Consider the following 23,358-nt stretch of genomic DNA (forward strand, 5'->3'; position numbering starts at 1 on the left):
TCCAGATCCTCCCCCTCCCCTCTTCTTAGCATGTCCTCCTGACCTTGTGCATTTAACACGGGCGGAGAGAGCGCTGAGACAAATAGCCCTTGCCTACCTCTTTCCAGCGCCAGCGGTTGGAGTGTTGTCGCCATGTCTGCTGCAGACTGAGGCTAGGAGGAGCGGAGTGTGACTGCGAGAGGCTGGAGTGACGCTGTTCGCTCCGAAGGACAAAGCGTCAACACGGGCGGCTGGTCCCAGCGTGACGGACCGGGCTCAGCCATCCCTGAACCGGCCGGCGGGGCGTCCGACAGATCGATTCAGATTTCACATGTTCGCCAGCCACAATTTGCCGAGTTGGTGACAATTTGCCGAGTTGGGAAATGGAAGGGCCGGGATGATGATGAGAGGGAGTTTGCTGTCCTCTGCCCTGAGATTCTTGCTCCAACCAGGCACCAAGATGCGCCGATGGCAGTGGGGGTGCACAAGCCAAGAGATAGACAACATTAAAGAGAGGTAAATAATATTCACAGTCACGACGGGGAAGGGGGGGAGTGGTGTTAACGTGCTTTTGGGTGACCGCTCCTGGAGTAGAGTGTGTTAAGGGGGAAGTCCAAGAACCTGATAGCTGTTGGCTATAAACTGTTTGAGAAGTGCTGGACTTCAGAAGAGTAGCCTCGGCCAGGGTGATGGAGCCAGCATCTCACACAGATGGAGGTCTGAGCCCCTGATAAAACTGGCTATTAATTCCTGCATGGAAAGCATCTGGGGATGGGGTGTGAAAGCTTGATCATTGGGAGGTACAAGCACTTGAAGAAGAAGTGGATACTTTACTGGAAGATTAGGTAATTAAGTTTGAGTGGGACCGGCACAGTGGAGGAGTTTGAATCCGAGGGTAAATCATCAATGATTATATTGAATGGTGGGCGAGGTAGATCATGATTTTGATGCAGATATAGGCCATTCATCCCATCAAGTCTGCTCTACCAATCAAATCATGGCTAATATATTTTTCCTTTCAACTCCATTCTCCTTCTCCCCATGACCTTTGACACCCTCACTATCACACAAACCAATCCACCTCTGTTTTAAATGCTCCCGATGACTTGGCCTCCAAAGCCATTTGTGGGAAGGAATCCACCACCTTCTGGCTGAGGAAATGTTGGTTTCTGTGCTGAAGGGATGCTCCTTTATTCTGAGACTGTGGATTATGTTTGGTATATTTGCCCGGCCAACCAGGGTACTTATTCAAAAGGTGACTGGATTTCTGTAGGTACCAGCTGCATTGGATTTTTTTCAAGCAAGCTCTTTTGTGAAGCAGGTTCTAAATACGCTTGGCCATGGGTTTCTGAGAAATGTCACGATTTTCATTTCTTTAAATTGTGCACCAATTTATCAATAGTCTTCTGTTACTTTATATAACTTTGTATCTGTGACCATTTCTCCCTTCAAGCACTCTTTGAACCATTCCAATCTTGATGCTACCTGCCATATTCCAAGATTACCCAAGCCGCCGGAAGCGATTCTGAGAGATGGAAATATACCAGCATTTGGAAAGGCAAGAACTAAATAGGGTCAGTCAGCATGGTTCTGGATGTGGAAAGTCATGGCTCATGAATATAATTGAGATTTTTGAAGGTGCGACCAAGAGGTTTGATGGATTTGTCCAGGTGTAGAAATGTGCTTAAGTCAGAACTATAATGTAAAAAAAAAGGCCATGTGCTGCGTTGTGTGGCACTCAGTGACTAGTTCTTTGATTGACACAGCTTTTGTTTGGAAATAAAAGTGTAAAACTTCTTGAAGATTCTTCTGTGTCTCCTGGTCATTCTTGGTGTTTGACAAACCACGACATGATCACAGACCTTTTTCCAAGTTGGGGCAGTCTACAACTAGCAGCAGAGGTGAACATTTTATAAGGAACCTCAGGGCAGCTTTTTCACACAGGTGGTGTTGGATATTGTGGAACAGGCAGTCATAGGAAGTGGTTACAACATAGGAAGTGGTTACAACATAGGAAGTGGTTACAACATAGGAAGTGGTTACAACATAGGAAGTGGTTACAACATAGGAAGTGGTTACAACATAGGAAGTGGTTACAACATAGGAAGTGGTTACAACATAGGAAGTGGTTACAACATAGGAAGTGGTTACAACATAGGAAGTGGTTACAACATTTAAGACATTTGGACAAGTACATGGATAGGAATGATCTAGAGGCAAATGGTATGAGTTCAGTTTGGTAATTTGGCCAGCATGGATGTTGAGCCAAAGGGTCTGTTTCTTCACTGTAAAAGTTCAAATTTATATTTATTGGTAGTGCAAAAAGTTGCACTCGAGAAAAGATATGTAGGCAAAAGAGAGAAATGTAAATAGAGGAAGGAGTGCAAACAAACTGTCTGGGCAATACAGAAAATAAATATTCAATCATAGATCATTTCAAGGTAAGAGTTCTTAAATTATTGAGTTTGTTGTTTAGGAGTCTGATGGTAAAGTGATAGCAACTGTTACTGAACTTGTACCACAATCCTTGTACCTGGCATACAAGTCTGTGGCACTTCTACCTCTTTGCTCATGGCAGCAGTGAGAACAGGACATGTACTGGGTGGTGTGGATCCTTGATGATCGCTACTGCTCTCCAATAGGAGTGTTACATGGAGATTTTATTGAAAATGGAGAGATTTTTGACTGTGATGTGCTAGGCCGTGTCTATTACCTTTTGCGGGCCTTTCCACTCAGGGGATATTGGTGCCCCCGTACCAGGCAATGACTTCAGCCCACTTTCCACCACACATCTGTAGAGGTTTGCCAAAGTCTTCAATATCAAACCAAACCTCCGCAAACTCCAGAGGAAGTGGAGGTGCTGACATACTTTCTTCACGATGACATTCGGGTATTGGATCCAGGAAAATTTCTCTGAGGTGGTGATTTCCTGGAATTTAAATTGACTCCTCCTCTCCACATCTGATCCTTTAAAGATCACTGGATCTTATACCTCTGGTTTTCCCCTCCTGAAATCCACAATCAGCTCCTTGATTTTGGTGACATTGAGTGAGAGGATGTTGATAGTACAACATTCTATAACTCTATAAGTATTGGTTAGTCTATGATGTAGCTTTCAAAAATTATAGTGATGCATTGTTCCTTTTCACAACATTGTTCACTGCATCATTTACCATGGAGACATGGTGTACATAAGATAGGCCTGGCTGGCACCCCAAGACCCCGATAAGCATTAAGCACAGTGTAGATGTGCACGCATTTGCGTCTCATACAAAATAAGACAAAAGGTACTGGAAATTTGCTGCAGGCAGTTCAGAGAGAAATCCATGGGGAGTAAAAGAGAGTTAAAGTGTCAAGTTGGTGTTCCTTCAACAAAATTTTCATTTTTCAGGAAGACCTCGGCAGGAAGGAGAGGAAGTGTGCAAAGACTTTTGCAGAAAACAGAAGCACCTGAACAATATGCAGTTATTATGGAATAATGCTTGTATATTCTTTTATCCTTCAGGAACATTACAAGCTCCCCACTGTGCAGTTTCTGCAGTCTGAAAGGCTGCATCTGCTGAGCGACAATTTAGCAGAACTGGATTAAGAATTCTTGTGACATAATGTCGCCTTAGTTGGACCTCTGCTGCTCAATTGAAACAAATGTGCAATAAAATATGTGAATAAGTAGATCCTTGGAAGCTGGAGGCACTGCAAAAATAATAAAGCACATCACAATGCAATACATAAACCTGAGCTAGGTGGACATGAATTTTCCTGCTTTATGATGTAAATCATGAGTCATCAGGCCACTGAACCCTTGTGTTAATTTGTTCCTGGCAGCATGCTGCTTTCTTTAACCTTGCTAAGTGTTTATCTTATTAAACTAATTCAATTTCCTTGGCTGGTCAATTTTGAAATAAGCATCTATCCCTATTGATGTATCAATGAACATAGGAACATAGGAAGTAGGAACAGGAGTAGGCCAAAAATGGCCCATCGAGCCTGTTCCGCCATTCAATACGATCATGGCTGATCTAATTTATGAAAACATGTTATGAGATAATTAGCACCTCAGATACTTCTGTTGAGAAAGAACCAGATAATCTTTCAGGGTAATGACTTGACCTAAAACATTAACTGTGCTTCTCTCTCTACAGATGCTACCCGACTTAATTATTCCCAGTATTTTCTGTCAATTTACATTTTCAAAGCCTGTAACATTTGTTTGCTTTCCTGTTACCAGTGTTAATTGGTTAACATATTTTCAGTAGTTGAATCCAGAATTAATTACAGAGACTTGTCAGTCACCAACGAGCCTGCAGCAGACGTGGAGATACCCCTCCATAAATCTTCGTCCGCGAAGCCAAGCCAAAGAAAGAACATGAGGGAAACCATCAGAACCACAGACTTCTGACCTAAGGCTATGAAACCTGGAGGCTGAATTTACACTCCAACAATGTTGGAGAGGAAATATTAGCATGTAAATGTGAAGTCAGTTCATACTTGAGACTTGAAAAAAAGTAGATTCATATCTGAGGATTATATCTCCCTCATCAGTGCAAACAAAATCTCATGTTTGCATATTACTAATCCATTTTCCTCCATGTAATGTAATGATTTAAATTCATATCTGATATCTCTTATTGCTAAAACAGTGCAGAAAAGACACCTGCCTCATTTATCAGTTGCATGCTCCCAATGTTGAATAATTTTTTGACATTCATGCTCATTGATTTTTGATGCCAATCAAGGTCTGATTCATAAACCACATCAATTTATGCTGACAATAGGTTTATGAGTATACAATTTTCTTTTTTGATGATTTTATTTAAATTTCCCACACATGTATTCATGTCAAAATACAAAAGATAATGATTGTATAGTCCTATTAATTCCATTAGACATGATGGTTTTATAAAACTCCCCAAAAAATAATAATAGAAAATAACACCCTCTGCCTCCAATTCCCTTGAGCCTCTTTTGAAGTCGTAATATTTCAATGCCGACTAGTTTTTCTTCATTGGTGGCGCCACCTTCTCATTCCTCCAGATATTGTTGGTTGGTGGGGGGGGGGGAGGTATTTCAGAATGGTTGTGCCAGTAAATGTCCAGAGGAGGAAGTTAGATTTGCACTTAATTCCTGGCACTTGGAATAAATCTTTCTTGGTACAAACTGAAGAGTCAATTAAGGATGTACACTGACATATTTACATTTCAATTAAAAAAATGTAGACATACAGCGCAGTTACAGGCATTTTTGGCCCATGAGCACATGCTTGCCCAATTACACGCAATCGACCTACATCCCCTGTGTATTTTTGAATGGTAGGAGGAAACTGAAGAAAACCCATGCAGACACGGGAAACTTCTTGCACACAGCAGCGGATTTGAACCCAGATGCTGGCAGTGCCACAGCGTTGCACTAACCTTTACGCTAACTGTGCCACCCCAGGTCTTCTAACTTTTGACACGTTGTTACTTTATCAGTTCTGGTTTGGCTAACATACACCTCAATCATTCTATTTTGTCATTACACTGGCAAAGAGGTTAACATTTTCAGGAAAAATTTGCACAGACTTCAAGATGAACAGCAACAGATTGGATTCAGACTGATGCTCTTGGCTCGGCGAGCTTCTTTTTCACAAAGACAAGCAGCATTGATTTAGAAAGCAGCCTCATTCATTCAGCAGAGATAACTAAGCAACCATTCACTTGGGGGTTGCATTACATCTTACAGAAATAGAATTAAATACATTTATTATTTAAAATATTGGATTTGCTTTTACAAATTCGTTTTCCTGTGAACGATATAGAGTGCAAAATGTTTGCATATTACAATGTTTGCCTACTTAGTCTAAATAACATTGATGTTTTCTTAGAACGAGCATTGATTTCATGTTTTTAACTTTGAGTTTAATTTAGTTCACCTGATTTCTAATCCAAATTAAGAGGGACTCCCCCTCCCCCCCCAAAAAAAAGGAAAAGGAGAGTAAAATTGGATTTCATGCTTACAAAATGAGAGATAGATTAGACTGCCGAGCAGTCCTTGTTTAAAGCTCGCTCAGATAAAGCTTCCAGGAACATTAATCATTCCGTAAGTACTGTACTGTGTCATGTGATGCAGCTTTGATAAAGGATATTCCCCACTGCTTTGAATTAATATGTAATTGAGTTCTGGTGCCTCTTGTCCAACTATGGTAGTCAAATGAAAATGTTTGTGCATACTAAAATAATAGAAATGTTAGTATGTACTAAAATAATAGAATAAATTAAATTTATGATGGCAAAATTTACCCATAATCAATTACAAAATACTTTCCAGATGTGCTGCAATCTGATTGAATGGTGATATAGATTTGAGTGGATCACTAAACTACCATCGTCACATTGTTTCCCAACAAAGTACGAGTAAAGATGTGTCTTTATTAAATCTCCAGAGTGTAATTTTATTGTGAACATATGTTTGCAATAAGAGGGGGATGCGGGTCACAGCTGACCATAAAGAATCTGGTCTCAAAGATTAAAGTCATTCTGAGGTCAGAATTTCCTTTTTTTCTGATTTGGAATTATTTCCTGCCATTAAGTTAGACATAAAGTAGGAAATTGGAGGGAACACGATGATCATGGGGATGTTAATCAACATATTCACGGGTAAATTTGCTGTGATAAGGAACAAGATTAATGCATATAATGTACTGGGTCAATATGTTGAGGAATCAACCATTGGAAAAAATTGTATCTTGTTTGCTACAATGAGAATGAGTTGACTGATGTTATCCTTGGGAAAAAGTGACCATTTTACAAATAAATTACATTGAGTTTGAAATTAATGTTTTTTGCAAAACTCGTGTCCCAAAAATTGTAACAAAGTAAATTATGAATGTATGAGAGAAGAGTTGGTTAACTTAGATTTTTTTTAGATAAGTTGATCATAAATAGTTTAATTATGATTGTCATAGATCATAACAATTACTTATATTATACAAAGATATGAAAAGTGTTGGTATAATGTAACTCAAGTGGTCTATAGACAATTATTTTATCAAATAATGTCAAATTAACAATTATGGATGAAACTGTTGTAAAGTGAATTTATATTAATTATATGTATATGTTATGATTTCCTTTGTTATATTAGTAGAACATTTATATAGGATTACATTAAAAATAAAAATATTTTAAAAAGCAAGAGAAAAGTTGACTGCAGCTAACTGGAAGAACACATTGAAGTTATGACAGTATATGGGCAATGGTTACCATTTCAATAAATAATATAGAGCAATAAATAATATAGAACTGGAGAAATTCCACATGGGCACCCTCTGTTCCATCCTTGACATTTGTTGGCAAGACCGTGTCTCCAACCTGGAGGACTTGGGTTGCACCAAGTCCACCAGCATTGTGTCCCAATCATCAGAGCCCAGATCCAGTGGGTGGGACACGTCATCAGAATGAATGACCACCATACGGTCATAATGTGCAGAAGACCACAAGGTCTTCCATTCAAGCGCTATAAAGACGCTGTGAAGGAAACCCTATGCTACTGTGACATTCAGCCAAGAGAGCTAGAAGCTTTGGCTGCTGACTGATCCCATTGGCAAGGCCTGTGCTATGAAGCCTACACCAGTTTTGAGGACAAGGGTGGCCAAAATCTGATGGAAAACCATGAAGGGCATCACAAAGCAGCAGGCGCAGTTATTACAAAACTGGACTTCTGGTGCCCCATTGTGCTAGACTCTGCACTTCCAGTCTGGGACTGCGAAATCACCTTCATGTCCACAGATGAACTGCACAACAAGGTGTCTTCGTCAAACCGAAGGACGACCAATTAAAAAAATATAGAACTTGCAAGAAGAAAATATGCTTTAAATGCACTAAAATTTATAAGGAACAGTGATCTACATCTGGCTAATAAAGTTTCCAGAAATTACTTTAGAACTCTGCAAAAAAGAATGAAGAAATTGACCAAGAAAAAACATTTGATTGTCAAGAAACATAATTTTTTGTTTAAATTAAGAGATACAGCATAGTAACAGGCCTTTCTGGCCAATACACGGAAGCCACCCAAATACACCCATGTAACCAATTCATCTATAAAACTATATGCCTTTGGAATGTGGGCGAAAACCAAAGCACCTAGAGCACACATGTCAAACTCAGGCCCGCGGGTCAAATTTGGCCCATGATATAATTATATTTGGCCCGCAGGATCATATCAAATATGTATTAGAGCTGGCCTGCTGGCCGCCACGCCAGTATAGCGCATGCACAGCGAATACTACAAATCCCAGAATGCTTTGCAAATGCATTGGCGCCGGCCCACCAGCCCGCTAATTGCCCCCACCTCCTCTCTTTACTTTCATTACCATCTGTGACCTGTCGCCCAACTCACATGTAATAAATCCCTTATGAAAAATGGGCAAACGAAAGACAGAAAACAGGACCTTTCAAGACAGGTGGGAGGCAAACTCTGACCCCAGAGTTTGATGAACTTGCATCTAAGAAGAGATGCCAAGTATCTGGTTTAGACCCAGGTGCATCAGAGTAAATCACAGTGTAGCAAGCTAAGCTTGGATTAATATTTTCTTTGGTTAACTTTGGACTGTTCATAGTTGAAAGATTGGATTTTCATTGAAGCAAGTTGTTATTTTTTTGACTTGTTGGCTTGTGAAAATAAAATACATTTAAAAGGAGCTTAAAGGCTATAGAGAAATATTATTTATTGAATATTTTATTTCTCATTTGTTAATGCTTCTTCTGGAAAGAGTTTAACCAAAACTATTATTAAACATTTATTTTAATAAGAAAAAGTTTAACATTACATATGTTGAAAGAAGAGAAAACATGCAGATGTGGTTGAAAATTTTCAATAAATATTTAGTTTGGCCCACGACGTAGTCCAAGTTTTTAATTTTGGCCCTCCGTGACTTTGAGTTTGACACCCTGACCTAGAGGAACCTCACGCTGAAAAGGGGAGAACATACAAACTCCTTACAGACACCATCAGATTCGAACACGAGCCACTGTCAGCTAACCACGACACAAACAGTACTGCCCCATAATTACTAAAATGTGGCAAGCATTCCATTTAGATGCACTGATGTTTAGCTCTAGAGTTGTCAAAAAATACAGCTTTAGGGCATTACAAAATTCCTGACCATAAGATGCTGAGAATTCAGTTGTTTCTCAAACTACAAATTGAGGATTTTTCTGTACCTCAACTTTCCATCATGGAGAAAATCTTTTCCAAGTAACAATTTTCTAATGTATGGTACCTCATGTCACAGTACTTAATTCATACAACACCATTAGCATAGAGAATGTGCTCTTTGTGATTTTTATAAATAACCTAGATGAAGAAGTTGGAGGAATTGTGGTTGGAGCTGAAGGTCATTGAAGGTTACAAGAGGATGTAGGCAGGATGCAGAGTTGGGCAGAAAAATGGCAGATGGATTTCAATCCGGTTAAGTGTGAGGTGATCCATTTTGGAAGGTCAAACCAGAAGACTGAGTACAGGATTGATGGTCAGTTACTTAAGAGTGTGGATGAACAGAGGGTCCTTGGGGATCAAATGCATAAATCCCTCAATGTCACCACACAGGTTGATAGGATAGTTAAGACAGCCTATGAGATGCTGGGCTTCATTAATGGGGGAATGAATTCAGGAGTAGAGAGATCATGTTGCAACTCTCTGGTGAGACCACACTTAGAATATTGTGTTCAGTTCTCGTCACCTCATCAAAGGAAGGATGTGGCAGCTATGGAGAGGGTGAAGATGAGATTTGCCAGTATTTTGCCTGGATTGGAATACAAGTCTTATGAGGCAAGGTTAGCAGAGCTGGGACTTTTCTCTTTGGAGCATAGAAGGATGAGAGGAGGTCTACAAAATTATGAGAGGTATAGATAGGTGGTTAACCAGCACCTGTTTCTCAGGGCAGAATTAACAAACACTAGAAGACAAATGTACAAAGTTAAGGGAAGGATGTTTAAGGGAGACATCAAAAGTAAGTAACTTTTACACATAGAGTTGTGGGTGCCTGGAATGCCTTGCCGGGGATGGTGGTAGAGGCTGAAACATTGGGGGCATTTAAGAGACTCTTGGACAGTCACATGGATGAAAGAAAAATAGAGGGTTACAGGGTAGGGAGGGTTTAGTACTTTTTAAAGGAAGGAATATATGGGTTGGTACAACATTAGGGCCAAAGGACCTGTACTTTGCTGTATTGTTCTGTGTTCAGTGTATTTGACATATCTTCTGGAATTTTTTGAAAATATTGTATTTGAACTTCATATGACTAGTAGAAAAGGGTGAATCAGTAGATATGGTGAACTTGGACTTCTGAAACTTTAATTGAGCACATTGGTTCTGTCTGCCACAATAGCGTGGGTCTCCCAGTGGCCACCCATTTCATTTCTCCATCCTATTCTCTTGCTGACATGTTCGTCCGTGATCTCATGCACTGCCAGACTGAGACCACCCGTAAATTGGAGGAACAACACCTCATCTTTCGACTGGGCAGCCTCCAACCAGATGACATTAATAAAGACTTCTCCGACTTTTGTTAAACATCTCCCTCTTCCCCGTCACCTTTCCCTACTTGTGTCTCCATTCTGTCATCTTTCAGACAAACAGGATAAATTCTTACCTCGTCCCTTATCATATCCAAACATAACTTTTTGTTAGTCTCGATTCCTCCCCCACTGTTTGAATTCTGAGACTTACGGAGAATTCCTACTTCATGCTTATTCGTTGAAGAAGGGCTCAGGCCCAAAATGTTGGCAATATATCTTCTCCTATAGCTGCTGAAAAGGCCAGCTGAGTTTCTCCAGGATTTTGGTGTCTTATTGGACTTGTTAAAGTCTTTTAAAAAGAGTTTCACATAGCAGTTTGATCAACAAGGTTAGAGCAAATTGAATTGGGGTTGATATACTGACAAAGATAGAGAATTAGTTCTGTGCATTTGCCAAAACCCGTCAGTTTACAGAGTAATTAGGCTCCACAGCCTAATTATTCACAAAGTGTTCCTTGACCCTATATCGCTGATCCATGATATCACATCAATGATGAATGAAGAGTGAAGTGTTCACACAAACACCAATCTAGAAGCAAAAAAATGTTAATTTGTATAACTAAATATTTTACAGATTATGAATTTGATTGGGGACATGCAGCTGAAATTAAAGTCGCCGCTGATACGTTATAGAAATTTTTTTAAAGATTCTTCAATTGCAATTGAAACTACTGAACTTTGAAATGCTAAACAAAGGTAGGTCGTTTGGTCAAACCATAATTTAGAAGAAAGCTCAGCTACACAGCCTCCATGGTTTTCAACTGTGAGCGTAGTGTCCAAAGATATAATTCATGTTAGATCAATGATCCTGTGTTGATAGTTCCTGTGACAAATGCAACAATGCATTCTGCATGGAAAACAGGATCATTGATAGGAATTTTTGTTTCTCTACTTATCATGAGATAACAAAATATCTAAAGTAGTGACAGTTTTATCATTGTACAACTGCTCTTTCTATAAAAGAATGAAAAAAAAAGGCTGGGATTTGCTTGAAGATCATAACTCACTGAAGTCAGGTTGTAATCTAGATATTGCCGAGTGTAATAAATTTTATGTACAGTAAAACTCTGAAAATCCACAATTCTATTGTTAGAAAATCCCAGTGATTTGATATCTGGATCACTGGGGTCCTAATTCCCATGTTCCTTTGAAACCAACGTAATCTCTGTTTCCAACAGCACAGTTAGCGTAGCAGTTAGCCAACATGGTTACAGCACCAGTGATCAGGACTGGGGTTCGAATTCCGTGCTGCCTGTGAGGAGTTTATACGTTCTCCCCGAGTCTGCGTGGGTTTTCACCGGGGGCTTCAGTTCCCTCCCACCATTCAAAATGTACTGGGAGTTGTAGGCCAATTGGGTGTAAATGAGCAGCACGAGCTTGTGGGCTGAAAGTGTGTGTTACTGTGCTGTATTAAAAAATATTAAATTTCAAACTCACTGTGGTCCTTTTCCCATTCTCATTCTGAACTCACATTCTGTGGTCCCTGTTAAGAGTACTTTTTTTAAGCTCACCAGGTTCACGTTCCCATGCTCCTAAATGCACAGCATATGTGTTTAACCTTCCTTACAAAACCTAACATGGTCCATTCCTTATTCCTTTTAAATTCGCAAGAGCCCTGTTCCCCATGCTCCTTTTACATTTAATTTGGTTATTCAAAAAAAAGAATGATGCTACTGTACAACATCTTAAAGATGTCAATTAAAGCGGGTTGGAGTATGAATAGAAATAAATTCAATAGCCTGAAAAATCACCCAGTATGGCATCCCAAGGTTGTCACATTTCAATCAAAAATAACAAGGTTTTTCTGGTGGGAATATGGCCTGACAGTTTCTCCAGTCATGGCTCTGATCTGGTTCGCTCTCTCTGTCATTAGGTCCTACCTGGCCTCTGCTGCTCCTCACACTCTTTGTAACCACTGCTGCTTTATCCACCACAAATTTGGTGCAGTGTCCTGGATAGACAGTGGGAGGCAGACATGGTGAGTGATGCAGCAGACCCGACATTGATCCATGCTGCCGTACACCAGCAATTATAATTCCCTGAATATGGTCCATTGTGCTAAAATTTGGATAGGGTGGAATTTGTTCATTGTGTCCAGGAAAACATTCTCAAGCAATATGTAGCTAGCCCTACAAATGAGGGTGCACCACAAACTTGCATTGGAAAATGAGGCACAGCATGTGAGTGAGGGGTCAGTTGGCGAGCAACTGTCATTCTGTAGGTTATAAAACAGTTGTGCAAATAGATAGGACTGGCCCACAATTTAAAGTCTTACATTGGGGAAAAGCTAATTTTAATGGCCTTAGTCAGGAATATATGAAGATTGATTGGGAAAGGTTGCTTACTGATAAATCGGAGGATTTTAAAAGTGAAATATGGAGAATTCAGGGTCAACATATTCATGTGAAGAGCAAAGCGGGCAGGATTCAGGGAAGAGGACAGTGATACCTTGAAACGCCAACATTACAAAAAAGGAAGTCCTAGCTGTATTAAAGCACATAATAGTGGATAAATCCCAGGGACCTGACCAAATGTATCTTAGGGCCATGTGGGAAGCTCAGGAAGGAATTGCTGGGACCCTGTCAGGGATATAATTGTAAGCCAAGGATGAGGTACTGGAGGACTGGAGAGTGTCTAACCTTGTAAATCCATTTAAAAAGGGCTGCAAGGACAAGCCAGGGAACTGCAGGCTAGTGACCCTAACATCAGTGATGAGAAAATTAATGGAAGGGATTCCAAGAGGCAGTGTTGACCTGAATTTGGAAGTCTTGGACTGATTGGGAATGCTCAGCAAAGCATTATGTGCAATAAACTGTGTGAAATAAGTTTTACTGAGATTTTTGAAGAGGCGACCAAGAGAATTGAGGAGGGTAAGATGCTAGATGTTATCAACCAGGCCTTTGATAATGATGTTGGATCATTTGGAGTCTAGGGTGAACTTTCCATTTGGATAAAAAATTGGCTTGATGTTATAAGACAGAGTGTGGTAGTGGAGGGTTGTTTTCAGATTGGTGACCAGTGGTGTGCAGCAGGGACGATGCCAGGCCCACTGTTGGGGGTGGGGTGGGTAGTTTAAGAGTGTCCCCTATGGTGATGGAGAACAGCATAAAGCACTCGCATAACTCCTACTAAACTAAATATTTTTATAATGAAACTTGCATTTGGGAAGCTGGATTAATAGTAGTGTTCTATTAAAACAATAAAAATGTATTATAAACCATTCTAACATGCCTTAAACTAACAACACAGCAAATGAAGCAAACACAGTAATTTGCTTTTTAAATATTGTAAATCAAGTAAATGGTAAAATTATACTCAACACCCTGTTTCTTCCTGTAAAAGAACCGATGCCTCAATGACTTCGCTGCCGCTTATGTTACATCAGATGGGATTATTTGATGCATATTCTGGTAGGTAATTGATAGTGTTTTGCCATTACTTGAAATTAATTGGCTTCATTTTAAATAAGCATGACTGTTGCTGAGTAATATGCCAGTAGTGGGATGGTTGGTAAAGGACTATTGAGGGAACAAGCTCTCAGCAGCAAGTACCAGACTTGAGGCAGTCTTATACTGCAATTATAGCTCAAAACCTACATTTTAACTGGAAATTCTGGTGGGGAAGGGGTGGGGGGGGGGGTGGGGGGGAGTCACCTGATATCCTGACAATATACAGTACCTAAAATTACAGCTGATTTTTAGATTATGTGGAAAGTGGCCCAAGGAATGTCAAATGGAATTTAATTGGGACAAGTGCAAGAAGTTGTATTTTGGGAAGTTAAATAAGGGCAGGACTTACACAGTAGATGGTAGGGCTCTGGTCAGTGTTTGCAGGAAGTAGTGACACATGTAGACAAGTGATGAAGAAAGCATTTGGCCCTCTTGCCTTCATGGGTCAGGGCACCGTGTTCAAGAGTTGGGACATCATGTTATAACTCCACAGGACATTGGTGAGATATTATGCAGGGTATTTTGTGCAGTTCTTGTCATCTAGCAAGAGGAAGGATATTCTTCAGGTGAAAAGGGTGCAGAAAAGATTCACAAATGTATTATGGGACGGGGATGCTTAAGACTGGAAAGGATGTGACTTGTTTCCCTGAAGCATAAGCAGCTTAGGGTGACCTTGTACAGTTATATAAAATTTTGAAGGACACAAGCTTTATCCCGGAGGAGGGTTGTCTCAAACTCGGGCAAACAGATTTAAAGTGATTGGAGAACAATTCAAAGGGTATCTCAAGGGCATATTTTCACATAGATGATAGTGGTGTGTGGATGAAGCTGCCAGAGGAAGTGGTAAAATTACAGTTTAAAAGATTGACAGGTCCATGAATAGAGATGGTGTACTGTAGAGGGAAATGTGCCAAACACAAGGAAAAGGGACTAACTCAGGTAGTCTACTCGGCTGGCTGGTACAGGTGGTCTTAAGGGTCTGTTCCTGTGCTCTATAACACTAATGATCGACATGTTAAATCAGAGGATAGTTACGGGGCAGAATTTGAGGTGTGCAGGTGTCTCAACTGATTGTGAGACTGGGGGAGTTACTGAGATATGGAGTATGAGTTAATGGAAAGATTGGAAAACAAGCTATTTGGTTAGTGCAGGGGTCTGTAACCTTCAGCATTAAAAGAGCCATTTGGGCCTGTTTCCCACCAAATAAAACCCATCTGGAGCCACAAACCAGTTTGATCCCCTAAATGAAGAAAGCACTGCATATATTAGTTTCATTACACTTATGCTATGTATATAAGGACTATAATTTGTTGCATTTATGAAATAAAGGGACTATAAACCGAAAACAACTGATATTTTATTTCTGTTTGTAACAAAGCAAAACAACAAATTCTTTTGAACTCTTACAAAAAAGACACTGGCACATATAAGTTTCAAATAAAATACACAATGCGGGCCTGTTTGAGTCCATCCCTTATTTGTGCAATTAAAAAAAAAGAAATATTTGCTTTAATTAAAAAGAGCAAATAAAAAAATGCCAGTTTGTATTTTCTTCTGAAGGTTGCCATCATCTGTTGATTTCCTCAGTCGTGTAGCTACAGCAGTCAACTGCCAACCTAAATATAAAACACAACTACATCAGTTCAGGGGCCAATATAAAAATATATATTTGCAAAATAATAACATAAAATGATTTCTTTCACCTGGTTAATGTGACTTCTGCTCCTGAACCTCCTGTACAGCTGATCAACGTCAGGGCTGTAAGATGTCACTTCGATCTTCACGCAGGATTGCATGCTGTCATCCGTGAGGTGTGAGCGATGTTTGCTTTTTATGTAGTTCATGTTGGAGAAAACCTGCTCGCATAAGTATGTGGATCCAAAAATTGACAAATGCATATTTTTTAATGTTCATATAGGTATCAGGAATTGAATTCCATGTTTCGAACACCAGTTTGGGGAGGTTTTCAATTTCACTCCATTTGTGCTTCTGAGCAAGAATGGTCTTCTGACGAGCAACATCTTCAAGTTTAGCTGCCAAGCTTCAGAACTTAGACAGCCATAAGTCTTTGCCAGCTATATTGGCCAGTTCAATCTCAAGATTGGGTTGACTTACATCTGTAAATGCAATCATATTCAACAGGGATAAATTGATGTTTAGGGGAGTGACAGGGAAGACAAAATGTTTTTTTTTTCCTCTCTGAACTCACAGAATCTCTCCCCAAACGCAGTTTGCATTGCAATGATCACACGCTATAAATGCTTGTAATTGGTCTGATTGTGTGCTTCTTTGAACTCTTTCAAAGAGGGGGAGTGAGACAGCGCACCTCTCTAGCAAACACTGTCATCTTGCGCTCAAACGCCAAGACCTCCTCCAGCATCTGCAGGGCTGTGCCTCCTTTCCCCTGAAGACTTTTGTTCAACATGTTAAGGTGTGCTGTCATATCCACCATGACGTGCAGCTTTTCCAGCCCATCTGGCTGTTTTAGCTCCAAGTTTACAGCAAACCGCTTCAGTACCATCAGTAGCCACTGACTCCAAGTGGGTGGTGTTTATTTCTTTGGTCTTTAAACAATCTAACGCAGCCTCACTGATGTCCTCCCCCGCGTTTGGCCTTTAAGTTGTATCAACTCAATGATTTCTTCCTGTGGCCCAGCAGAGTTCACATATCTGCATAATATCACTATTTGCTGAATATCACTTACATCTTTTGATTTGTCACAGGCGATTGAGTACGTTGGAGCCAAATTAATGTCCCTAATTAGTTGACTGGTGATATTTTCTGCCATTTTTATGGTCCTGTCCTTGGCTGTTTTTGCAGAGGGTGGCATATCTTCGATTTTCTGAACAATTTCACTCTTGTTTTTGAAGTCCGAGAATAGATGTTCTGATATCTTGATAAACGAATCTTTTACATATTCCCCATTTGTGAACGGCTTCCTCTGCCTGGCGATCTCCCGAGCTGCCACAAAATGAACAGAAGTACTTGAATTTGTAGATTTCATCCACTTCAAAACATTTTTACTCTGATCAGCTTTCCGCAGCAGTTCCGAAACTGCTCTTTTTCTTTCATCTCCAGATGGGTATATTTCAGCAAAAGCTGTGTGTTTATTCTGGAAATGTCTTTCAATATTTGATTTTTTGTTTGCCAATTTCTCACCACATATTAAGCATACAGGTAAACCAGCTTTGTCAGCAGTGAAAGCAGATGAATCTGTCCATGAAGCATTATATGTTCTATTTTCATTAGAAACATTTTGATTTATCCATGGTTAGCTTACCGGGGGTCGAAAGTTCAAAACAAGTCGCTTGCCGTGTGGCGTCAGATGACGCCTACAGTGGTATCGACCACTACAGTGCAGTGACGCAAATTTTGATCAACAAAATATTACAACATGCTTTATTTTAATGTTACAAGATCACCTTCATCTCAAAATAATAATTATTACATTGATAAAACTAACTAAATAAAAAATAATTTAAACGAAATAGCTATTTACTGTATTCACATTTTTTTCAAAGCCACAGGGAGCCACGGCAGAGGGATGAGAGCCGCATGCGGCACCGGAGTCACGGGTTGTAGACCCCTGGGTTAGTGCATCATTTATGGAAAGATGGATTTCTAATCCAATACTACATCTTATTATGAGCAAAGTAAGGTTACAATAGCATTACAGTATGGATATTTTTAAAAAAAGTAATGTATTTTAGATGGTCAGAAGAATAAAAACCTTTATATTGAAAATTTTTATTTCAGAAAGACAAATAATTAAGAGAATCTGTGAAAGATTTATTATTTCAAAGGGTATGTGAAATGCTTTTCAAGTACAATAATAACATGGAGGGAAAGAGAATTAATACATTTAGGAAAGGAGTAATTTTCCCAGATTCCTTCAGGATTCTCCCTTGCCATGCTTGAGAGATTCATTACCACCAGTACGCAAACCACTTGCTTGATCCCATCTGACTTTCTCTGGGAGGATATGGTAAATATGTAAAGAAAATTATGGAAACCAATTATGGAAACCCACATAGTATTCAAGTTTGTTCAAGTTGATTAAAACAGCATCTCTCCAGATCATGGTGCATGCACAAAGACACACAATACACAGTACATAAACATCACATAGATCAGTGGTTCTCAACCTTTCTTTCCACTCACATACCACTTTAAGTATTCCCTATGCCATAGGTACTCTGTAATTATTATTGGATTGTTTAAGGTGTTATGTGGGTGGAAAGAAAAAGTTTGAAAACCACTGTTTTCATCATACCTAATTGACTTGTTATGTGCATAGTTTCATAACTCCAAAGGAAATGGGCCAATCACAATTTTTTTCAAGCAAAATATTTAAGTAACAATTGGGTCCAAGGCAGTGGTTCTCAATCTTCCCACTCACATACCTTAAGTAATCCCTTACTGATCACAGAGCACCGATGGCATAGGGATTACTTAAAGTGGTATGTGAGTGGAAAGAAAAAGTTGGAGACCACTGACATGTAGTGTGTGTCGAAAGAACCAAAGACTTGTTGATCCAAACCAAGGCTTTTATTAACTAAAAGACTGGAGCATATCACAAGTAGGTCGACCAGTCCAGAATGACCTAGTCTGGCTAGGAGCAATCCTTTAAGACCTGCCAGTAGGTGTGCCTACACTCTCAGCCAATCACAGTCATCCTTCACTACCATCTGTACATATACACATTGGTGATAGAATCTGTACTAATCACTATATATATATCTATATCGATATATCTATAGATATAGATATCTATATCTGTATATATATCGATATAGATATCTATATAGATATATATATATAGATATCTATAGATATAGATATCTATATCTGTATATATATCTATATAGATATCTATATCTATAGATATATCGATATAGATATATATATTTTTTTTTGGGGTGGTTGTCATGGTAACAGCTCATCAATCTCACAGGTTGTGGGAAGAAGCTATCCCTAGCCAGATTTTGATGATCCTGTTCCTTTTTGATTGCAATGAATTGAAGATTCCGTGCACTAGATGGAAGGGGTATGTTATCATTCTCTTTGGAGAAATCTTCCAGAATAGGGCAGCACATTTAGCACAACACTATTACAGCATCAGTGTTGTGAGTGAGGAAACAGGTTTGGTAGGTCTCAAAGGCAAGGACTCTGAACACAGTTTTGATGTAGGGAAGGATTTCAATTACAGAAGGCAAGTGTGGGAAAATGGTAACTGATGCAGAGAACACACACATGTACACACAATGAACTGGTGCATACAATGATCAGGGAAAGATCACTACGTCGCCCCACCACCCACCCCTTGACTCATTGCAGGCCCGGTTCTATGCTACAAAGGAAACTAATTAAACACTCTCAACTCTTTTTTAACAGTGCATATCTTATCAACAGTTTCTCCAGCACCCTTCCGCATTTCTAGGCCTGGAGTGAAGCAGGGTGGTCCCATGCTGGTAAACAGAGCACATGGCCCCTTTATAGTGCTGGAGGGACAAGCCCACATCATTTACTGGGGGCCAATAGCTCCGTGGCAGGAGGGTTAATCTAATTACAACAGCCAATGGCCCAAGGCCAAGTATAGGCAGTGCAGTCCAGGTAATATACATGCGACCAACAGCTAGGTGTGCAGTAATGGGTGGGGCCAAACCTTGATTGGCAGCTGGTGTGTCCTCCAACTTGGTAGGGGGTCAGTGCTGTCACATGACAGCCACAGCCCTTCTCAATACAATCAGTGACCTGGGTTTGAATCCAGTATTGTCTGCAATGAGTATTAAGAGCTCATGCTTCATTTAGTGTGACTATCACTTCAAGGGTTAATACAGGCTGCAACCATTCAGAGTTGTGATGAGACTGGATGGCACCATCAAATACTGACTAATAAAGTTGATACTCTGGAGGAAGAGAAGGAACAATGGTTGTTTATCCAGGAACACTGGTGGTAAAGAGAGTCATGTGAGTGAGATACTTTAAAAAAAATCATTAATTTCATCACCACCCATCAGATTTTTTGGAATATTTTATTTAAAACAAATTCCATACAAGTAATTAATTAGGCATTATACAATAAAAAGTGTTTAAATTAAATAAATTTTCATTTGTTACATGATGGTTATAACACTTACCCTTCCCTTCCTCTCCCATTCCCATTCCCCTTCATAAAGAATTATATAGAGAGATAGATAGATAGATGTGTGTGATTAAAAAGAATTATATATAGTATAGAAAGAATAAAAAGAGAAAGAAACAGTGTAATATTGTGGATTCCCCAGAGCATCCGTCCCCAACACACTCGAACTCAACAGATTTTATGTGGTCAGTTTCATATTAAGGAGCTTGGAAGAACATTTCAACATATTTATTCCTAAAAATCATGTATGCAGGATCAAAATTCACAAAAATATATGATATTTATTTCTCAAATTGCATGCAATTTTCTTTAAAGGAAGACAGCTTTGAATTTCTGCTTTTGCCATTTTACAATCCTCTGGCACCACCCTATTGCCAAAGAGGACACAAAGATCATAGCTACTGCCCCAACTATCTCTATCCTCAGTTCCACAGCAACCTGGTGTATATACACATTGACTTAATCTCTACATTGTCCAGCACACGTCTGTTCTATTCCAACCTCATCCTGATCCTCAGGTCATTTTCTCTTTTGAATACTGAAGCAAGGAATTCATTTAGGACCTTTACATCCTCCTCCACCTCCAGGCACATGTTGCCTCCTTTGTCCTTTAGCGCCCCCACCTTCATTCTCATCATCCTTCTCTTCTTGGGGTTCTCTTTAATCTTACATGCCAAGGCCTTCAAGTTCTCCCATGTCCTTTCTTAAACTCTTTCCTGGCTAACATATTCTTCTCACAAGGCCTTCCTATTTCCTGCTTTCTATATCTAATGTATCCTCCTGTGGTGGGTAAGCCGCTAAATCAAAAGGAACACTTTGAGAGCTCTGGAGAAACTGGTTTAAAATCATGTGCTTGAAAAGGCCCACCTGGTCCTAGAGTCAACGTCCAGGCCGCAGCTTTGCCCTGCTCTGAGCATCTCTGCAGATTCCACTGGCTGTGGACTTACCTGCAGCTGCTGGCTCCGGTTTACCTGTCATGCAGGTGAGCTGCTACACTTCCTTCTTCCTTTTAACTAGCTGCTTCACCTGTTTTGTCAACTACAGTTCCCTTTTTCTATCATCTTTTCCCTGTCCCAGTGGGATAAACCTATCCTGAACCCAGCACGTGGTCCCTAAACTTCCACCACATTAGTTCTGTACTTTTACCGTTGACCATCTCTTTCCAATTTAATCTTGCTAGTTCCTGCCTCATACCAATGTAATTAGCCTTTCCCCCAAATAAACACTTTCTCATTTTGTCAGGGAGTTGTCACTCTCACCAATGTGCTCACCCACCGAGAGGTCCGCCACCTGACCAGGTTCATTATCCAGAATGGCCTCTCCTCTTGTCGGTTTGTCTGCATGCTGTGTCAGGTATCCTTCTTGAACACACCTGACAAATTCAGTCCCATCTTGCAGTCAGGAAGTACCAATTAATATTCAGGAAGTTGAAGTTTCCCTTCACAACAACCTCGCATTTCCTGCACCATTCCAAAATCTGCCTGCTTATCTGTTCCTCGGTGTCCTGAGGGCAGTTTGGAGGCCTATAGACTACTCCCATTAAAGTGATTGCACCCTTCCTATTTCTAGCTTCCACCCACATTGTCTCAGTAGACACTCCCTCATCAGCGTCCTCTCTTCCTAAAGCCATGATACAATTCCTACTCCTCCCCCTCTTAACAGGCACAACATTGTAGTTCCATGTACTAATCCATGTTCTGTTTACCCCTTTATACCTAGCATTTAAATAGACACATTTCAAACTCTCTGACTACTTTTATGTTTTGTTCCCTGCCCATTCTTCCTCACAAACACTGAACACATAGCATCGTGGTTTGATCTTCTGCCATATTCTTTGCACTATCATTCTGTTTCCACCCCCCACCCCCCCGCCAAACTAGTATAAACTCTCCCCAACAATTCTAGCAAGCCTGCCCGCCAGGATATTGGTCCCTCTCCAGTTCAGGTGCAGCCTGTCCTTGTTGTACAGATCAGACCTTCCCCAGGAGAGATCCCAGTGATCCATAAATCTGAACCCCTGTCCTCTGCACCAACTCTTCAGCCATGCATTCATCTGCTTAGGCAATTCCATGGGATTGAGGATAATTTACAACTGCTCTGGTTTTGGGGTCTCTGAGGTGGCAAATGAAGCTGACATGTGGAATCTTTCACTGATGGACCAGTGGCTGATGGGGAGTTTTTGAGCTGGTCCATTTCTTTCTCTGTTTTTGCAGGACAATGCAGACCTAGGAAGTCCTCCATCCTCAATTCTCCTTTTTCACTATGAGTAGACCTGGGCCAGAATGTCCTGGGAATCAGTGGGAATGCTGCACTTCTTCAAGGGGGCTTTGAACACATCCTTAAATCTTTTCCTCCATCTGCTTGCTCATCCTATCCCCCAAGAGAGCAGAGAAACCTAGTATCTCTTTTGGAAGTCTTGTATGAGCTTGGTCAAATTAGTTGAGTAAGTGTATTTTGGGACTCATTACAGTGGGCATTTCCCTGAGAGAGGACACGGATGTTGGATTACCTATGTTTCCATGGAATTTGGCAAATTTTGCAAAGAAAGATTTAGTGGTGTTTTTCTGTTTCTTAAGGTGATCCAGGTTCCAAAACCATATGGGGGAGTAGGGTTTGTTGTTGCCCAGTAGACAATGAGTCTTGCACCAGTTCTGGACCCTGATTTCCAAATAATCACCTAACGTCTGATCTACTGTACTGAAAGTAGTGATTAACTTCATCATCCAGAGATGGGTGCAGCAGGGACCTTTGCTCTGAGTGTATGAAATTTAAGAACTACCCTCTCATGTGCAGACACATAATTACTGGAGGAACTCAGCAGACTGGACGTTGTGAGATCGAAAACTTTGTGGCTGCTTTCCAAGTTTGACTCAATTTAATTGTATAGTTACAGTCTAAAAATAATAAATAAAAACTACCTAGCTCATACAACACATTTCACGTAAGTGGATTTAAACGTTCTTCTATACTGTATACAATCTAAATAGTATGAAAAAAAAACCCTGATGCTCCCCTAAACGACCCTCCCTTTATTTTGTACACATGTCCTCTGGTGTTTGCTATCCCTGGTCTGGGGAAAAAGGCACTGGCTTTCCACCCTATCTATGCCTCTCATAATCTTGAAGACCTCTCATCCTTCTACATTCCAAAGAGAAAAGTCCCAGCTCTGCCAACCTTGCCTCATAAGACTTGTTTTCCAATCCAGGCAAAATACCGGCAAATCTCATCTT

The 23,358-nt window shown here is 40.2% G+C and overlaps 1 protein-coding gene and 1 long non-coding RNA gene across 3 annotated transcripts in view; one reads left to right on the forward strand and one right to left on the reverse strand.

The window, feature by feature from the left end:
• Window positions 1-510, reverse strand: part of lin7a (lin-7 homolog A (C. elegans)) — a 45,543-nt gene extending 45,033 nt beyond the window's left edge. The window contains exon 1 of one of the 2 annotated variants that reach the window (XM_069904022.1): window positions 98-510. In XM_069904022.1, coding sequence (XP_069760123.1) covers window positions 98-134 — 37 coding nt within the window. In that variant the 5' untranslated portion in view covers window positions 135-510. The remainder of the gene's footprint in view (window positions 1-97) is intronic. The other variant, XM_069904021.1, reaches the window with a different exon arrangement.
• The window catches only part of LOC138746130 (uncharacterized), an 8,163-nt gene extending 1,119 nt beyond the window's left edge, over window positions 1-7,044 (forward strand). Inside the window, exons 2-3 of the long non-coding RNA XR_011346713.1 lie at window positions 108-495; window positions 3,371-7,044. This is a non-coding gene — a long non-coding RNA (uncharacterized lncRNA). The remainder of the gene's footprint in view (window positions 1-107; window positions 496-3,370) is intronic.
• The last annotated feature ends 16,314 nt before the right edge of the window (window positions 7,045-23,358 follow it).

The sequence above is a fragment of the Narcine bancroftii genome, chromosome 11 (assembly GCF_036971445.1).
Source record: "Narcine bancroftii isolate sNarBan1 chromosome 11, sNarBan1.hap1, whole genome shotgun sequence".
Classification (NCBI taxonomy): domain Eukaryota; kingdom Metazoa; phylum Chordata; class Chondrichthyes; order Torpediniformes; family Narcinidae; genus Narcine; species Narcine bancroftii.